Source organism: Carassius auratus, chromosome 40 (genome assembly GCF_003368295.1).
Source record: "Carassius auratus strain Wakin chromosome 40, ASM336829v1, whole genome shotgun sequence".
Lineage (NCBI taxonomy): Eukaryota > Metazoa > Chordata > Actinopteri > Cypriniformes > Cyprinidae > Carassius > Carassius auratus.
Window position 1 is genome coordinate 3,953,722 of NC_039282.1, and position 18,379 is coordinate 3,972,100.

Consider the following 18,379-nt stretch of genomic DNA (forward strand, 5'->3'; position numbering starts at 1 on the left):
ACCCAAGCTTTACAGCAGTGTGCAATTGTGAAATGTTGCATTTAAAAAGATATTAACATATGTGTTGAGGGAAAAGCCTTATAGGACATTAACAAGTGAAATGTGTAGCAAATATCCCAGACCAGAACATTGACTCGTTTGTGACTTGTTTCTTTTTTACGTTGTAAACGGTTTTCTGTTTAATTTCAGTAAGATTAATCATTTAAAAGTTCTTTATAAACGTTTGTTTGTGATGCCATGATATTATTTTGTCTATAATAATATTATTTTTGAAAGCTTCTACGATATACTTAGAACACAGGACTGTTTAGAAGCAATGAGATCAACGATTTTTTTATTCTGTATTATTATACTTATGGTATTACTAAAACCACAACCCCACCCCATATCCCAGCCACCCCCACCCTCGCGCGCGCGCCGCGCATGGCTCATCATGAGCTGTGCAAGTTCTCTCATATCATGCGTGAGAACTTGAAGACGAAAGAAAAGCTGTGGAATAACTCATTCTGTTCAATTCATTAATATGTAAGACATCTTAAAAATCTTCCTTATAAGATGTCTTCATACTTTAGTCTCTTCATATTTTTATACGTAGTTAATATATCTGACAAATCGCTCGGTGAGATGTTCACTTCAGTGATGAGCGTGAAGCAAGCAGTTTTCGCAGAGAGACAACTCGTGGACTATTTAAGAATTTATTTAGAACAAGAAATACAAAGACTTGACGATATTAAAAGGTAAGAGAACGTAATTATATTATTTATATAAATGCATAAAAGTGTTGACTAAATTAATAAATTGGCACATAATGTTTAATCATTACTCTGTGAGAAATATGTTTATTAAATGTTCATTTGAATATACGACACTTTTCGACAGTTTATATAAAATGTACGACAGTATATTTTAATAACTAAGACAAACTTTTCTCAACAAAGCGACCGACCCATCAAAATAATAATAATAATAATAAATAAAAATAAAAATCATGATAACAGTAAACACGTCACAATTGCTAAATGTATCGTTACAGTGAAAATAAAATAATATGCTTTCAGATCAGCTTCTTGTCGAATCAAATAAGAAATACATAACTGCACAATATCTGTTATACATGCCATATACTTTTCAGATGTAAACATAAAAATGTAAAAGACAAAATTGTAAAGGGCATTTCTGTATCATGTTGTTTTGTTAACTTGACAGCTATGCCAACACTGAAGGTGACAACAGAAAGATTTTGTTGTTACTTATTTGTTATTTTGTTTTTATTGTAAAACTTTTTTAATAAATAAATATTAATAACATATCTTTTTCAGGTTCTTCTCAAGGGTCACATCGCTGCACAGTGGGATATACAATGAGCCATCAGCTACCATAGCTAATCCAATTGTTGCATTCAAACTGGTCAAAAGACTCACGTCTGAATGGATGAATGTTGTCAATAGCAATGAAGCAGAAGAAAATATTAACGGTAGTTTGCTGACCTTCACACATATATGCATTTAAGAAAAGCCATGATCCACAGCTTCATAAATGTAACTGGAGCCTCATAGGTTTTTTCACTGAACTTTTGGCTTGCTTGTCTCACTTAATTCTCCCCCTGTTTTGTTGAAGCCCTTAGGGAGGGCTACAGGAGGATGGAAGGCAGCTTACCCACGCTGGAGGACCTTCAGGGAGCAGCACAGGGGCTGATGAGACTTCAGGATGTGTATCATCTACGCGTGGAGGGGCTTGTGCGAGGTCACTTCCAGCGAATCACAGATGGAAATGCGTTTGACATTTACAAACCTCCTGTGTCTGATACACTATCTGGGGACGACTGCTTCCTTGTTGGAAAGGTGGGACATACTGATTTATTTCCAGTCTGCAAAGCATAGCATGGCATGAAGACTAATCATTTCTTATTTGTCACAAGCGTAACACTAAGAGGGGTCAAGAAACACTCCTGCCCATGCTCTCAGAGTTTGGAATGTGTTATGAATCACCGGGAAAACCTCTGGAAAAATGTGTTCAGAATGTGTTCCCGGAACTTGAGCATAATATTACTTCTTGATGTACATTCCATACTACTCGAGTTTGTTTAGTAATGATGCCTCTTTTGTGGTGAATAACATACCAAATGATTTATACTTTTATTCCTTCATGCATAAAGAAAAGTCCTGTTTTGTTGCCATCTTGTAATAAGCACTGTCTGTTTCTTCACCACCATCTGAACAGCTACCAAGTAAAATATGCTGTGTTGCCAACGGTTGGAAACTCTTTTAACATTCATAAAGTAACACACTGAATAATCAGTGACTAAATAGTTTAAAGGGGTCATATGATGCTATTTCTATTTTACCTTTTCCTTGGTTTGTTTTATAGCTATTTGTGCATGTGTAAGATCTGCAGAGTTACAAAGCTCAAAGTCTCCCACAAAATAATATATTTTATTTGGTATTGCAGTTACATACGAGCTTCATCACTGTGTCTGTCACTTGATTCTGTTCCGTTTTCGGGCTTGAACTGATGGTAAAACTAAGGACATGATTTACTAAAGCTGAAGCTCGCAATTATGGAAAGGGGTGTAACATTTCTGACGTGTGCTTGTGGTGTTTGGCCAATCACTATGCACTGGGTAATCTGGCCAATCAGAGCAGACTGTACTTGTCGGAAGGAGGGGCTTTGTGGAAAATGATACTAAGAGAGGCGGGGCAAAGTGAAACTACAATAATATGCAAAATTTGAAAAATAATGTGTTTTTTTTTAACATTAAAGCATGTCAGCATGTTCTGTGACAACAAATAATGATCTTTAAATTAGCATCATATCACCCCTTTAAGAAGGATTCTAAATCCAGATATGTGGGATGTCATTATCCTTTTATCGCTTTTTTCCATTTCCATGCCATAATTGTGTAATGCTACATCTGTGGAAGCTTTATGCTTGTAGGTGGCCTATGATTTGGAAGATTACTACCATTCTGTGCAGTGGTTTGAGGAGGCAGTTCATCTCTTTCGAGGAAGAGAATGGAGTCCAGAAGATGAAGGCACACTTGAAGATGCCCTTGACCATTTAGCTTTCTCTCATTTTAAGGTATGGTACCTATTATAAAATAAATATGATCAAACCAAGTATTAAGATCCATCTTTGGTGATCCAATCCAGTTTGAACAGGGTCCTGAACAGTTTATCAAATCACATTTGGAGGTATTCAGAAATGTACCATATTGATGTGTTCCAGTTGACAATGAAAAACTGCCTAGTTAGTTGGTTGACAGGATTATTTTAGTTTAACTAATACAAAAACTTAGTTATATTAATGTTAACTGAAATTAGATAAATTTAGGGCTGGGCAAGTTAACAAATTATTATCTTGTTAACAAATTAATAAATTTATACAGACCAAAAAATGTTTTATCGCGCATGAACAGTTTTTAATATAACTATTATTACTTTGAAAGTCCATTGCTCATTGGCTCTGAATACACATAAAGACAAACCATGGGTAACAGGCGGTGCTTATAAAGTGGTAGAAATTTTAAGAATAAAAATTCATTTCATTATTGAATTTTGTGCAATATAATGCGATTAATCACAGAAAAAACATGCGACTAATCTTGGTTAAAATTTGTTTAATTGTGTCCAGCACTACATAAAATATAAAAAAAACTTTAAGTTTGTTACCAAAACAACATTTCTTATTTTAATTGTGTGATGTACTAAACTATATAGACAGATAAGAATAATAATAACAAATTTAACTGAAAGCAGCAATTACGGGGCCAAGCACTAAAGAAGCTAGCATCAGACCAACATCAGAAATAAGTCATTGAATTCATTTTAGGATAATTTTAGTCAAAACAGCTGAAAAATCAAAAATACAACCTCCAGTACTATGATTTATTGGCTCTTCACGTTTGACCAATAGGTGGCGCTGTGATCAAATCGATGTGGTGTGTTCTGTGTGAGTTGACAATGGCACACACAAAGTTTGGTGCCAATATGCCAAAGCATTGCAGAGATACAGCCTCAAGTGACATTTTAGCATAATGCCTCAAATTCGTTGATGTGATATACGAAAATGTTTTTTTCTATCTACACAAAATCCATAACTTTTTGTCAGCATTGTCTGAAGATGATATGATTTCGATTTTGGTGAAAATCTGACAAACGGTCTATGAGTTCGAAAAAGTAGGTCTATAAAGAAAATCAAAATGCCAGACAGGAAGTTTGGTTATGGAAACATTGGTATCACTGTTCTCAGCATGACCCAAGGAATCTATTAATACCAGTCTCATTAGAATAGGCAAAATTCACAGAAAGTTATTAGCATTTATTTGAAATGTCATTATAAACTTGTCTCACCTTTTTGAGTACTTTATGGTCATTGTCTCTGTAACAGAGACAGTGGTGTGCCAACTGCTACAAGGTGTTCAAGCAGTGGCGGTACCCCTGCTCTGGATGTACCGGCCGATGGAGGCGTGAAAAAATGAAGTGACGTGCTGATGAAGACAAAAAGTTGGTGTTTATTCCAAAATGTGAAAAACAAAGATTTTCCAAAATAATTCAAATTATATTTACAGTGTAACTCAAAAAAGTAGAAAAACAAAATAAAAAACAATACAAAAAATAGAAAAAGAAATTGTACAAAGTTTAAATGTACAAACAAAACTTTTGGCTATGTCAATAATTTGACCCAAAAATCAAGCAAGCAACTTTTCCCCGACTCACTCTACGAGCCCCCCTTTACCAGACTGAGAGAAACACTTAAAAAGTATAAGCCCCTCCCACTAGGACTAAACCATTAAATAATTGATGGTAACCAATAAGTTCAAGAAAGACAAAACAATTAAATAGCAACTTAATTGTAACAAAGGCATAACTATTAGAACTAAAAACATGCAGAAATATACAACCATTTCAAACAACATAAACTAATTTCATTATTATGGTTTACCAAAGCATCAAACAAACACCAATCTCCCCCTCCGGCATGAGACCAATTAAGTGTGCCTTCTATTGGCGGGAAACAGGCATTTAAAAATGGTGGCAATGTGGTGCCTGGGTTTCTTCTGTTTTTTATGAGAAAATGTTCCAGTACGTAAGTATGACTGTTTACTTTATGTAAATGGATAATTGAAAACAATAAACATTTAACATGTCAACCGGTTGTGTTTGTATTCTTAACAATACACAAATTAACAAAAAAAAATTGACTCACCAAGTGTTAACCTAAACAAAAATGGTGAGAACAGGATCAACACTTAAACAATACACAATCAATTACATACACACACATACCTGGTGTTAACTGGTGTTACATTGCGCAAAACAAATATGTGTTGTTGTATGAATAGTCTATGCATGCCTAGTGTGTTGTGTTCTAAGTCCAGTGCCAGTCTCTAGTCACAGTGCCCCACTGTGACATTTACCCCTCCCTCTCCAGACACCGACTGTGGTGTCCTCGAGAGAAAGTCTGCGGTGTAATTCTGTGACCCTGATCTATACAGCACCTCAAAGTCAAACGGCTGCATGGCCAGAAACCACCTAGTAATGCGAGCATTAGTGTCCCTCATGCGGCCTAACCACGCCAATGCTCTGTGATCAGTCTCCAACCGAAATTTTCGTCCAAGCAAATAATACCTTAAAGAGTCCAGGGCCCACTTAACAGCAAGGCACTCCTTTTCAACAGTGGAATAGTTTACCTCTCTGGGCAGGAGTTTCCTACTGATGTATACAATCGGCTTGAGTTGACCTTCTTCCTCTTGAAGGAGTACAGCACCAACGCCATGTTGTGAGGCATCAGTCTGTACTGTGAATGGCTTCCCAAAGTCAGGACTCTGAAGAACTGGTTCCTGACATAGTGCATTCTTTAAGTCTTCAAAGGCTTTTTCACAGTCCTCCGTCCATACTACATTGTTGGGTTGGCTCTTTTTTGTCAAGTTTGTTAGGTTTATTGCCCTGGCTGAGAAATTTGGAATAAATTTCCTATACCAGCCAACAAGTCCCAGAAACGCTCTAACCTGCTTCTTTGTCACAGGCCGTCCTGCTCCTTTAACGGCCTCCACCTTCCCCACCTGAGGTCGGATCACACCGTGTCCTAGTACAAATCCCAGGTATTGGGTTTCTGGCTTGGCGAGGGCACATTTATCAGGGCGGATGGTTAGTCCTGCAGCCTTGATACGATTCAACACCTCTTTAAGGTGCTCCAGATGTTTTTCCCAGGTTTGGCTGAATATTATGATGTCATCAAGGTAAGCTGCAGCATAGTCCTCTGTACCATGGAGGATTTTATCCATCATCCTTTGAAATGTGGCCGCGGCCCCATGGAGACCAAAAGGAAGGACTCGGAACTGGTAGTGGCCAAAGGGGGTTCTGAATGCAGTAAGCTCCTTACACGCTGGTTCCAGCGGCACCTGCCAGTATCCCTTGCAGAGATCCAGCGTACTTAGGTATTTCGCCCTTCCCAGCCTCTCCACCAGCTCATCTACCCGTGGCATTGGATAAGGATCAAACTTACTAATACTGTTCAGCTTCCTGAAGTCTAAGCAAAACCGCAAGGTACCATCTTTCTTCGGCACCAGCACTATAGGACTGCTCCATTCACTTGACGATGGTTCAATAACTCCCAGTTGTTTCATGGTCTGTAATTCCTCTTTCATAACAGATAGAAGTTTCTCTGGCACACGATACACAGACTGACGGACAGGTTTAGTGTCCTTGAGGATGATCGAATGATTTACCAAGTCTGTTCTGCCAGGCGTATCCATGAACAGCTGATCAGGTATACATTCCCATAGCTGATGTCTCTGCACTTCAGTCAGGTGCTGTAAATTCAATTTGCTGTCACTGCGACAGGACGGTAAATACTGTTCTTCTATTTCCTCTTCACCCTCTATGGCTCTCACCAGCATAGCAATGTCCTTGCTCTCTTCTGTCTGGCCTGGAATTCGATGCGAATGCCATTTCTTCAGCATGTTCACATGAAATATTTGAAGAGGCTGGTTTCTTGAGGGAATTTCGATTTGATAGGTCACCGGACCTACCTTCTTCTTTATCTGGTACGGGCCTTGCCACTTTGCTAACAGCTTATTGTCAGATGTTGGAAGTAACAATAGGACATCCTCACCTGGTTCGAAGCTTCGTGATCTAGCCATCTTGTCGTACCAGTGTTTCTGCTGTACTTGGGACTTTACCAGGTTTTCTCTTGCCAAGGCAGTATTCTGTTGAAGTTTCTCCCTCATTTTCATCACATATGTGAGGATGTTCATTCTCTTTGGGTTGTCTGTTGCCTCCCAGCTCTCTTTCAGTACATCTAGAGGACCTCTTACTTGGTGGGCATATAGCAGTTCAAACGGCGAGAATCCTGTAGAAGCCTGGGGTACTTCACGGTAGGCGAAAAGGAGGTACGGCAGCCATTTATCCCAGTCTTTGCCAGAGTCTGAAACAAACTTCTTTAACATATTCTTTAGAGTCTGATTGAACCTTTCAACAAGACCATCAGTCTGAGGGTGATATGGGGTTGTTCGTACTCTCTTAATGCCCAATAGCTGATAAACTTGATGCAGTGTGTGACTCATAAAGTTAGTGCCCTGGTCTGTCAGAACCTCTTTTGGTATTCCTACTTGCGAAAAGAATTTCAACAAGGCTGAAGCTATTTGCTTAGCAGTAACATCTCTTAAGGGATATGCTTCAGGGTACCTTGTGGCATAATCTGAGATTACTAGAATAAACCTGTTCCCTGTCTGGCTTCTCTCAACTGGTCCAACAACATCTACTCCTATTCTCTCAAAAGGTACATCAATCACAGGCAAAGGGATTAGTGGTGCAATGGCAGGAGTCCGACCAGCAGTGAGTTGGCAATCAGGGCATGTCTGGCAGTATTCTTTAATGTCTGTGTACATTCTGGGCCAATAAAATCTTTTAGAGATTCTCAAACATGTCTTTGCAAACCCTAAATGACCTGACCATGGAATGGAATGACCTAACTGCAACACCTCACTTCTTTGTGCTTTAGGTACAACTAGCCGAAGATCCCCCTCCTTAGTTTGCTTATACAGAAGTTCATGTTTTAATACAAAAGGATCATCAAGTAAAACATCAGCATCATCCTTCTGCTTAACCTGTTCAAAACATGTGGCAAGGGTTGGGTCTCCCCTCTGCAGCTGGGTTAGATCATTGGGAATCACAATGTCTGACTCACATAATTCAGGTTCAGCAACATCCTCGTTAGCCTGCTCTGAGGTGTCAATCAACCCTGATACCCAATCTCTACGTTGTTGTAACCTGTTGTCTTTTGTTGGTCCTGACTCCCTCTCAATATCCGCAGAACTAAAAGGCAAAGTTTGTAATGGATTATCTGGGTCTGGGTTGAGTCTTGTCTGTACTACTTGCTTTGACTGAGCCCTTGTCACTACCCCACACCATTCTGTGTCTTGCAGTAATTCAGCCAACACTGGCATATCTGTGCCAAGGAGTATGGGATAGGGAAGAGTCTCAGCTATTCCAACCTTCATCAAATAAGACTGATTTAAGACCTCTATATACACTTCTGCTGTAGGCAATGGAGTGTTGTCACCATGTACACAACAAACAGTAACCATCTCTACATCATTCCAGTCTTGTCTGGGCACAAATCTGCGCTGTACTAATGTATATGTACAACCAGTATCTACCAAGGCTAAAACTGGTTTACCATTTAACAAGACAGATCTAACTGGCTGTGAGTTGCATTTCCCGGGGTATGACTGAACTGGATGAGGGACATAAGAAAGGCTTGCTGTTTTGGGTTTCTTCCGGGGGCAAAGAGGTCTAGTATGTCCTGGCTGACCACAATGATAACATACAACATCATCTTTAACTACCCTCTGTGAAGCTACAAGCAGAGTAGTGGTTTTACTTTGTGGGAGTCTTAGGATCCTGTCTTGAGAGTTTGAACCCCCCCCAAATCCCTCAGACTTACCCCTGATCGAAGGGAGGATTCCAGCATAGCGGAAGTTTCCTGTTCCTTTTCGGGCTGTGATATATGCCTCCGCCAGTCTGGCCGCCTCAGCAGCAGTGGTTGGATCATGCTCCTTGACCCAAGTCCGCATGTCTGGGTACAAGACTCTTAGGAACTGTTCCAGAACAAGTGCCTCCATAATATCCTCTTTATTGCTGCTGGAGTAGTGCACCCACTTGCAAAACAGGTCTTTCAGTCTGATATAAAGCTCATGTGGTGACTCATCCCCAGGGGTGTTTAGGTTACGGAACCTCAGCCTATAAGTTTCTGCATTGATTTCATACTTTTTCAATATTGCGGTCTTAACTAAATCATAGTCTTGTGTACTTGAAGGGTCCATTGCAACAAATGCCGATCTGGCCTTACCAGTTAGCAACGGTATGAGGTGAATTTAGGCCACTGTCTTCTTTAGGCCACTGGTATACCTCTGCCAGTCTCTCAAATGTCAGCAGATAGTGTTCAATATCATCAGAGTCCTCCAGTCTCGCAAGCCGTGGCTCCCGGTCTAACACCCTTGGCGCTGGTTTGTCGCACCTTGCTCCATGATTGATACGTTCCACATCCAGTTGCATCTGCGTGACATGGTGACTGAGCACTTTAAAATTTTGTTCTCGTCGAATTGTCTCTCTCTCTTGTCGATCATCTCGATCCTTTTGATATTCCATAAAGGACTTGAACATCTGCGCCAGAGCAGTAACAGCAGTATCAGCTCCAACCCCAGAAACCATTGCAGACTGCACTCCTTCATCTGGATCATCCTCAACTTCACTCTGGTCCACATCTGGCCTTGTTTTTTCATCAGGCTGATTCCTTGTCTTTGGTGGCATTGTAAAAACAAGAATGTCCACGTCACCTCAGCGGTACAAAAAAAAACTTCTGACACCAACTGTAACAGAGACAGTGGTGTGCCAACTGCTACAAGGTGTTCAAGCAGTGGCGGTACCCCTGCTCTGGATGTACCGGCCGATGGAGGCGTGAAAAAATGAAGTGACGTGCTGATGAAGACAAAAAGTTGGTGTTTATTCCAAAAGGTGAAAAACAAAGATTTTCCAAAATAATTCAAATTATATTTACAGTGTAACTCAAAAAAGTAGAAAAACATAAAATAAAAAACAATACAAAAAATAGAAAAAGAAATTGTACAAAGTTTAAATGTACAAACAAAACTTTTGGCTATGTCAATAATTTGACCCAAAAATCAAGCAAGCAACTTTTCCCCGACTCACTCTACGAGCCCCCCTTTACCAGACTGAGAGAAACACTTAAAAAGTATAAGCCCCTCCCACTAGGACTAAACCATTAAATAATTGATGGTAACCAATAAGTTCAAGAAAGACAAAACAATTAAATAGCAACTTAATTGTAACAAAGGCATAACTATTAGAACTAAAAACATGCAGAAATATACAACCATTTCAAACAACATAAACTAATTTCATTATTATGGTTTACCAAAGCATCAAACAAACACCAATCTCCCCCTCCGGCATGAGACCAATTAAGTGTGCCTTCTATTGGCGGGAAACAGGCATTTAAAAATGGTGGCAATGTGGTGCCTGGGTTTCTTCTGTTTTTTATGAGAAAATGTTCCAGTACGTAAGTATGACTGTTTACTTTATGTAAATGGATAATTGAAAACAATAAACATTTAACATGTCAACCGGTTGTGTTTGTATTCTTAACAATACACAAATTAACAAAAAAAAATTGACTCACCAAGTGTTAACCTAAACAAAAATGGTGAGAACAGGATCAACACTTAAACAATACACAATCAATTACATACACACACATACCTGGTGTTAACTGGTGTTACATTGCGCAAAACAAATATGTGTTGTTGTATGAAAAGTCTATGCATGCCTAGTGTGTTGTGTTCTAAGTCCAGTGCCAGTCTCTAGTCACAGTGCCCCACTGTGACAGTCTCTATGGCACAAAGTTTCGCAAATGGTACACCAATGCATTCTTAAAATATAACATTTTATATCCTAATACTCTATTGTAGTCAATGGCGATTCCATGTTTTGTTCAATTATAGCACAACCAAGAGGCACAATACACCCAATTTTTTTTATGTGTCCTAAGAGTGTGCCATACATCTGTCTCGAAACGTTTTAGGGTCTTTCAGGACAAAGTTTCATAATGATACGTCTATGCATTCGTAAAATAAAGCATTTTACAATAAAATTCAAAATGGCAAATCCCCAAAATGCCTGACGTGGGAAAATCGGGCATCGTTCAATTCAGCATGCTACACCAAAAACATCTAAAGCCATTCATACGTGTATAAGCTAAAAATATGCTTTTTCCATATCTCCTGACCACTAGGTAGCACAGCGCCAAAACACTGCATGTAGTCTAAGGTCATGTGAGGTCTTGTTATAACACACACCAAGTTAGGTCTCAATACGCCAAACCTTTGCAGAGATATAGCCTCAAATCCGTTGTTTTGTGCTTTTCGTATAATTTGTTCATGTGTTATTCGAGAACGGTTGGACGAATCAACTTGAATTCCATAACTTTTTGTCAGCATGGTCTGAAGATGATCTGACCCAAAGTAGGTTTTACAAACAATTACAAATAGCGAAAAAACGAAAGCTCACGATTTTTTTATTTGTAATTTAATTTAATTCAATTTTGGTGTCCATTCAACTTGGCATGAGCCAAGACGAAAAAATTATTTTCCTTCTTACGGTTCAAAAGTTATTAGCATAAACATGAGTGAAAATTTGGACAAGTGGTTGCACTAGAAAGTTTGATGAGTTAGCTATGGTTAATCTTGGGACAATTTTCAGGATAATGGTTCTGCGGGCTTTCATAGACTCAAGAGTGGAAGAAACAGAGAAAGAAGATTAATGCCAACGGATACAAAAGGTGCCTACAAACCTCAGGTGTTTGACCCCTTACAATATAATAATAATGACAAAAAGAAACAACAAAATTACCTTAAACCATTTTAAAGAAATTACTTTGACTAAAATTAAAATGGAAAATATTAAATTAAAAACTAATGAGAACAGTGTAGATACTGAGCAGTGTATGTATTCACAAAACCAGAAACTCCTCTCAAAATCGGTGGTCACAGGAGATGCATTTTACAAGCAGATGTTAACAGCAATGTGTCTTGGCTGACAACTTGTGATTGGATCACTCAATGGATTTTAATACTAGGTATAAACGGGGGCCAAAGATTCTCGTTTTTATGGATGCATTTTGCAATCTCGTGAAGATTTTACACTTGTTAACTATTTTCAATGTTTTTTAGACTGGAAACATATCTTACGCCCTCAGTCTCTCCCAGGAACTATTGCTTCATGGTAAACCTCTGCAGTCTACTGTCAGCCAACAGCAATATGTGAGACGATGAGGAAAGAAATTAAATAAATAGTTGGCCAAACAGATTATATTTAATAAATTAAGATTACTTTAAATACAATCTAAATGTAAAGTTCTCTATCTCTATCATATTGCAGTTACTCAATGCAATCTTGTTTTCTAGATCCTATGAACAGTAGGGTACATTTCAATGTGGAGAAGTATGAGAAGCTCCTTGATGAAAGTCCGCCTGCTACTAACCAAAGCTTGGATTTGAGAAGGCCCGACTCCACCTATCTGAGAACCAGGAATGTCTATGAGAAGCTGTGTCAAACAAAAGGTTCTCAGGTATCATTCCACACTATGCTCCGCAGCTCGTGATTCAAACAATGTGCTGGTCACTGTTTATCCTTCTTTAAGTGTGTAATTTCTGCACGACTAGTGGCACCAAATGGAATTTTAGTAAAATAAAATTGGCTATTCAGGCACGTTGGACAATGTTTGCTTAACCAGTGGTTTATACTTAATACTTGTCTGTATATTAATGATAATAATAATCATAGTAACGCACTTTCTTTTTGCAGCCAAAACATTTTGAGAACCCTAGGTTGTTCTGTGACTATTTCACCAATGGCAACCCTGGTCTACTTCTGCAACCAATCAAACGAGAGCTAATCAGCCTGCAGCCTTATGTTGTGCTCTTCCATAGCTTTGTCACCCGAGCTGAAGCTAAAAGCATCAGAGAATATGCTGTTCCAGGGGTGAGTTCCTTTCTGTGAAAACATACAGAATTGGATGCAATGAGTATTTTGCCAAGATGTGGAAGTAATTTATTGAAAATTAAACAAGGAATCACTGATGGTGCAGTATGCTTGCTTTGATATAAATTACAAGAAAGAGTGAGTGAATTTTGACCATAAATGGGATGTTACTAATTTTTGGATTGAGGGAAAATGTTTGGCAAAGACTAAAGCTCTCACTTGTTGCCAGGTGAGTTTATCGTGCTACCATTTCCCATTGTCCTCTTTTGAACAATACATTTTTTCACCCACTTTTACTCTTACTGCTTAAACAAACTATGTATCGCAGTTAATGGCCAGCTCAACTCTTCAAAGTGTCTGTATAAAGACAGTTTCTCAAGAGAGATACAACATTTTGTGTGCTAGTTTTTCCTCCTCTTCCAGGAATAATTAATCATACAACATGAGCCTGCATTAAACTGAGCTGGAGAAAAAAATTACGATCACATTACATTAATAAGTCATGCAGTCAGAATCAACTGTGCTCACAGCTCAGTTATTCCACCCAGATTGTTTTTTTCTTCTTTTTGTGGGAGCAGATTGAGCTTTAAATCATGTGTTTCTGTCCTTTTTTTTTTTTTTTTGCTGGATTAAAACTCCCTGCCAGCAGTTTGGTATTTTTTCTTTCCTTTTGGAATGCTCACATAACAGAAATGGCAAGATATTATTTTGCTCTGATCTCATCTATTTGTCTTGCTCTTTATCTCTCTTCAAATGTGTACTTTTGATCTTCACAGTGATTTATATTTATATATTTTGTTATCCTTCAGCTCAGAAGGTCAGTTGTGGCATCTGGAGTAAATCAGGCCACTGCAGAATATCGCATCAGCAAAAGGTACAAGTCATTTTTTTAAAACCCCATGAAAGTTAAATAAGCTCATATACTAGTGTAGCCTACTGCTAAACATTCAAAACCGAAATATCTCAATGGTAAATACTACTAGTAATATTATATCCAGTTAATATAAATTTTTTCTTTTGTTTTGTACTTCCTTAGTGTGTAACCTGGGTTTCACATTAAAATATTTGTCATTCATCTTTCAGTGCATGGCTTAAAGAGTCAGCAGTTGTGGGCAAAATGGACAGGCGCATCAGTATGGTCACTGGGTTGAATGTGCAGCCTCCTTATGCTGAATATCTCCAAGTTGTAAATTATGGCATTGGAGGACACTATGAGCCTCATTTCGACCATGCCACAGTGAGTAACAAGAATTTTATTTTACTCTTTTACTCTCTTTTATTTTAATCTTTTCATTCATACACATCTACGGGAAAACATTTCCAAAAATTCAGAAATACTAAAGTGCTTATCAATGCAGAAATTTCTTATTGATCATTTATATTGCATGTACATTATATGTCATGATGCATACCCGTTGTGGAATTTTTATTTTATTTTTTAATGGCAGTCTGACTCAAGTCCATTGTACAGACTAAAAACTGGGAATCGAGTGGCTACATTCATGATATATGTAAGTAAAAAATAGTCCAGCTCTTGCCTGCTTTACTTTCTGAATTATTTTCTTAAAGGGGGGGTGAAATGCTATTTCATGCATACTGAGTTTTTTACACTGTTAAAGAGTTGGATTCCCATGCTAAACATGGACAAAGTTTCAAAAATTAAGTTATACGTTTGAAGGAGTATTTTTGTTCCAAAAGAACCTCTTCCGGTTTGTCACAAGTTTCCCTGCACAGATTACCAAAAGAGAAACAGCATTAAGGGACCAGTGGATGGAGTTTATTTTTACAGAGCATCAACGGAGTTGTGCAAGTGTTTTGTTTGTTCCCTGCATTTCGGATTGCACATCGTTTATTTCTTAAGGATAATGCAGTCCCAACGAAAAAGGGTCACGATCGTGTGTTGGAACCGCAGGCGGTGAGTAAAACTGCTTCAAATATCTCTGTGTTGTTAACTTAGCTATCTTCGCGTAAGCACATCAAGTAAACAACATGCGATGTTGTCATCAAACTGCACTTTCCACATGTACAGCTTAAAAAAAAAAAAAAAAAAGACGACATAAAGTGGAACTTAGTCATTTTCCAAAACCGCTAAGCAAATATATACAGTTTCAGTACATACCAAATAGAGACGCATTTGCTGATGCTGCTCTTGTTAAATTTCAGCCTCTGGATCTGTGTCACAGCTTCCAAACGCTCTCAACGGCGCTCGTGATTCTTTAGCTCCGCCCACACGTCACGCCTCTAGGCGCTCGTGTTTTTCTCTTATAAATATAATAAAACTAAAGACTTTTTGGAGTTATGAAGGATGCAGTACTACTCTATAGGTACTCAAGATTAACAGGATATTGAGTGAAAACGAGCATTTCACCCCCCCTTTAACTGTATTCCTGTAGCTCAATTGGTAGAGCTTTGCTTTTATTAAGCGCAAGGATGGGGGTTCGATTCCCCGGGAACACATGATAGGTAAAAATTGATAGCCTGAAAGCACTGTAAGTCGCTTTGGAGCATCTGCTAAATGCTTAAATTTAATTAAAGGGGGGGTGAAATGCTATTTCATGCATACTGAGTTTTTTACACTGTTAAAGAGTTAGATTCCCATGCTAAACATGGACAAAGTTTCAAAAATTAAGTTGTATGTTTGAATGAGTATTTCTGTTCCAAAAATACTCCTTCCGGTTTGTCACAAGTTTCGGAAAGTTTTTTTCGAGTATGGCTCTGTGTGACGTTAGATGGAGCGGAATTTCCTTATATGGGTCCTAAGGACACTTCTGCCGGAAGAGCGCGCGCTCCCGTATAGTGAGGCTCAGCAGCACAGACATTTCACTGATCAGAGCGAGAGCGTCGCGAAAAGACACAAAAGAAGTGTGTTTTTGGTTGCCAGGGCAAGACAACCCTGCACAGATTACCAAAAAAAAAACATCAAGGGATCAGTGGACGGAGTTTATTTTTACAAAGCATCGACGGAGTTGTGCAAGTGTTTTTGTTTGTTCCCTGCATTTCGAAGATGCTTGTTTTACAAACAAGGCCCAGTTTGACGCCGGATTTGCGTGTCGTTTATTTCTGAAGGATGATGCAATCCCAACGAAAAAGGGTCACGATCGTGTGTTGGAACTGCAGGCGGTGAGTAAAACTGCTTAAAATATCTCTGTGTTGTTAACTTAGCTATCGGTGCGTAAGCACATCAAGTAAACCTTGTACACCTTTAAAAAAAAAAAAAAAGATGACATAAAGTGGAACTTAGTCATTTTTCCAAAACCGCTAAGCAAATATATACAGTTTCAATACATACCACATAGAGACGTCCTGCTGTAGTCATTGCTGCTGCTGCTCTCGTTCAGTTTCAGCCTCTGGATCTGATTCTGGATCATAAATATACGCTGAATCTGACTGTTAGCCATGGTTTGTTTTGGATGATTTTTTTTTCCTCACGATAATGTCACAGCTTCCAAACGCTCTCAACGCAAAAGCCTACTCCTGCTCGTGATTCTTTAGCTCCGCCCACACGTCACGCCTCTAGGCGCTCGTGTTTTTCCGGACAAAATCGGCACAGACTATTTTTCTCTTATAAATATAATAAAACTAAAGACTTTTTGGAGATATGAAGGATGGAGTACTACTCTATAGGTACTCAAGATTAACAGGAGATTGAGTGAAAAAGAGCATTTCACCCCCCCTTTAAAACACAATATTTTGTCAATATAGTTTGGACTGAGAAAGTAAGTGAGTTTTAGAAGCATTCAGCAACTTAACTTGTTTTTTTTTCCTCTTTAGCTGAGCTCTGTGGAAGCAGGAGGATTCACAGCCTTTATTTACGCTAACTTCAGTGTTCCTGTAGTGGAGGTATGAAGCCAAACAGAATAAAACCAGACTTTACTCTGTACGGCTTTCAGAATGCTATGCCATGCAATGCTAAATGATAACAGTTCGCTTTTGTTTTTAGGTCAGGCATTTCATTGGATATCATGTTACACCAAAAGCTTTAGGGTCGGGAGGTGGTGTTGTTTCAATAAATTAAGTGTTCGAGGACCCTGACAGATAGCTATCTAGAATTTTTTACTTCTACCTCCAGGCACTCTGGTTTTCACCACCCACTAAGGGGATTGTATCCCAGCTTCTTATAGAGGATAAAAGGGAATGTGAATGAATAGAAGTTAAGGATTCAGATTTTTGGCTATTACATACACAGTCAAATAAGCTTTAATACTAAATAAACATAAAAAATAAAAAACTACTATGGGATTTCTCTTCTGTCATAGGATTTACAGTATCAACTGATGGGTTAAAATAAATGTATTTGTCATTTTCTTTTTTATGTGTTTGCTTTCCAGAATGGTGCTCTCTTCTGGTGGAATCTTCACAGAAATGGTCAAGGAAATGTTGACACTCTTCATGCTGGCTGCCCTGTGATCGTTGGCGATAAATGGGGTATGATTGTGGATTCATATGATGTCTTGTTTTATCCAAAGCTATTCGCATTGCATTCATGATATAAATTTGATAAGTTGATCTGACAAAAATTCCCTGGAAATCAAACAGATGATTTTGATGTTGACAGTGTCTTCCAATCTCTACTAATTGAGACACAGGAATGCTCAAGCAAATGAAAAAAAGCAAAAGAAAAATGTGGACCTTCACCCAACTGCAAATTGATATAGCTTTTGTAGGACAAAATTAAAGTTTTGCTATTATTTACTTTGTCTTGTTAAGCCTAAAACAAACCATTAAAGATGTTACAGATCCATTAATATGCTTTATTCCAAGACTTTTGAAGCCTTTCAAGTCTTTTCTTTTCTAGTTGCCAATAAGTGGGTTCATGAGTATGGGCAGGAGTTCCAACGTCGCTGTAGCCTTAACCCTGAGGAATGAAGAAAGCAACAGACCACTTAAAGTACAAGAGTCAACCCTCCTAAAGGAGCAACATTGGCAAGCGATGGAATGAAAGGATGAAAATGAAGGGGGGAGAGGTGTTTGCCTTAATGAATGATTTGAGACCACAGCCTTAAGGAGAGAGCCACATGGATAATTCTCATTACTGTCTGAAAGGCACAGGGAAATAAAGAGATTGCCACAGTGTTTGTTTGTTTGTGGGTTGAGGAGTGGTTTTGCACGCAGACCTAAGGGCAAGCTGACCTCTTCTTTCTGATTTCCAAGATAAACACCAGAATGTTTGATGAAAATGGAAAATACTGATGTTTATATGAGTGCTGCCATCTGTTTTTGACAGCAAAAAAAAATATATATATATATATATATATATGTGTATATACAGGCTTCACAAAAATTTACAGAAACGCAATAGACTTGCCTCATAGGCATTA

The 18,379-nt window shown here is 38.5% G+C and overlaps 1 protein-coding gene across 2 annotated transcripts; it reads left to right on the forward strand.

Annotated features, from left to right (window-relative positions):
* The first annotated feature begins 433 nt into the window (after positions 1-433).
* LOC113058293 (prolyl 4-hydroxylase subunit alpha-3) lies at positions 434-18,134 on the forward strand. 2 transcript variants are annotated; one of them, XM_026226060.1, is made up of 14 exons: positions 434-525; positions 638-737; positions 1,320-1,474; positions 1,618-1,841; positions 2,935-3,078; positions 12,251-12,302; positions 12,485-12,648; positions 12,885-13,061; positions 13,871-13,935; positions 14,145-14,298; positions 14,510-14,572; positions 16,833-16,901; positions 17,390-17,486; positions 17,857-18,134. In XM_026226060.1, exons 2-14 carry the CDS (start codon positions 640-642, stop codon positions 17,925-17,927), a joined length of 1,533 nt encoding a protein of 510 aa, XP_026081845.1. In that variant the 5' UTR covers positions 434-525; positions 638-639; the 3' UTR covers positions 17,928-18,134. The 2 variants fall into 2 exon arrangements, with proteins under 2 accessions (XP_026081845.1, XP_026081844.1); XM_026226059.1 differs by having other exon boundaries at positions 434-737.
* The last annotated feature ends 245 nt before the right edge of the window (positions 18,135-18,379 follow it).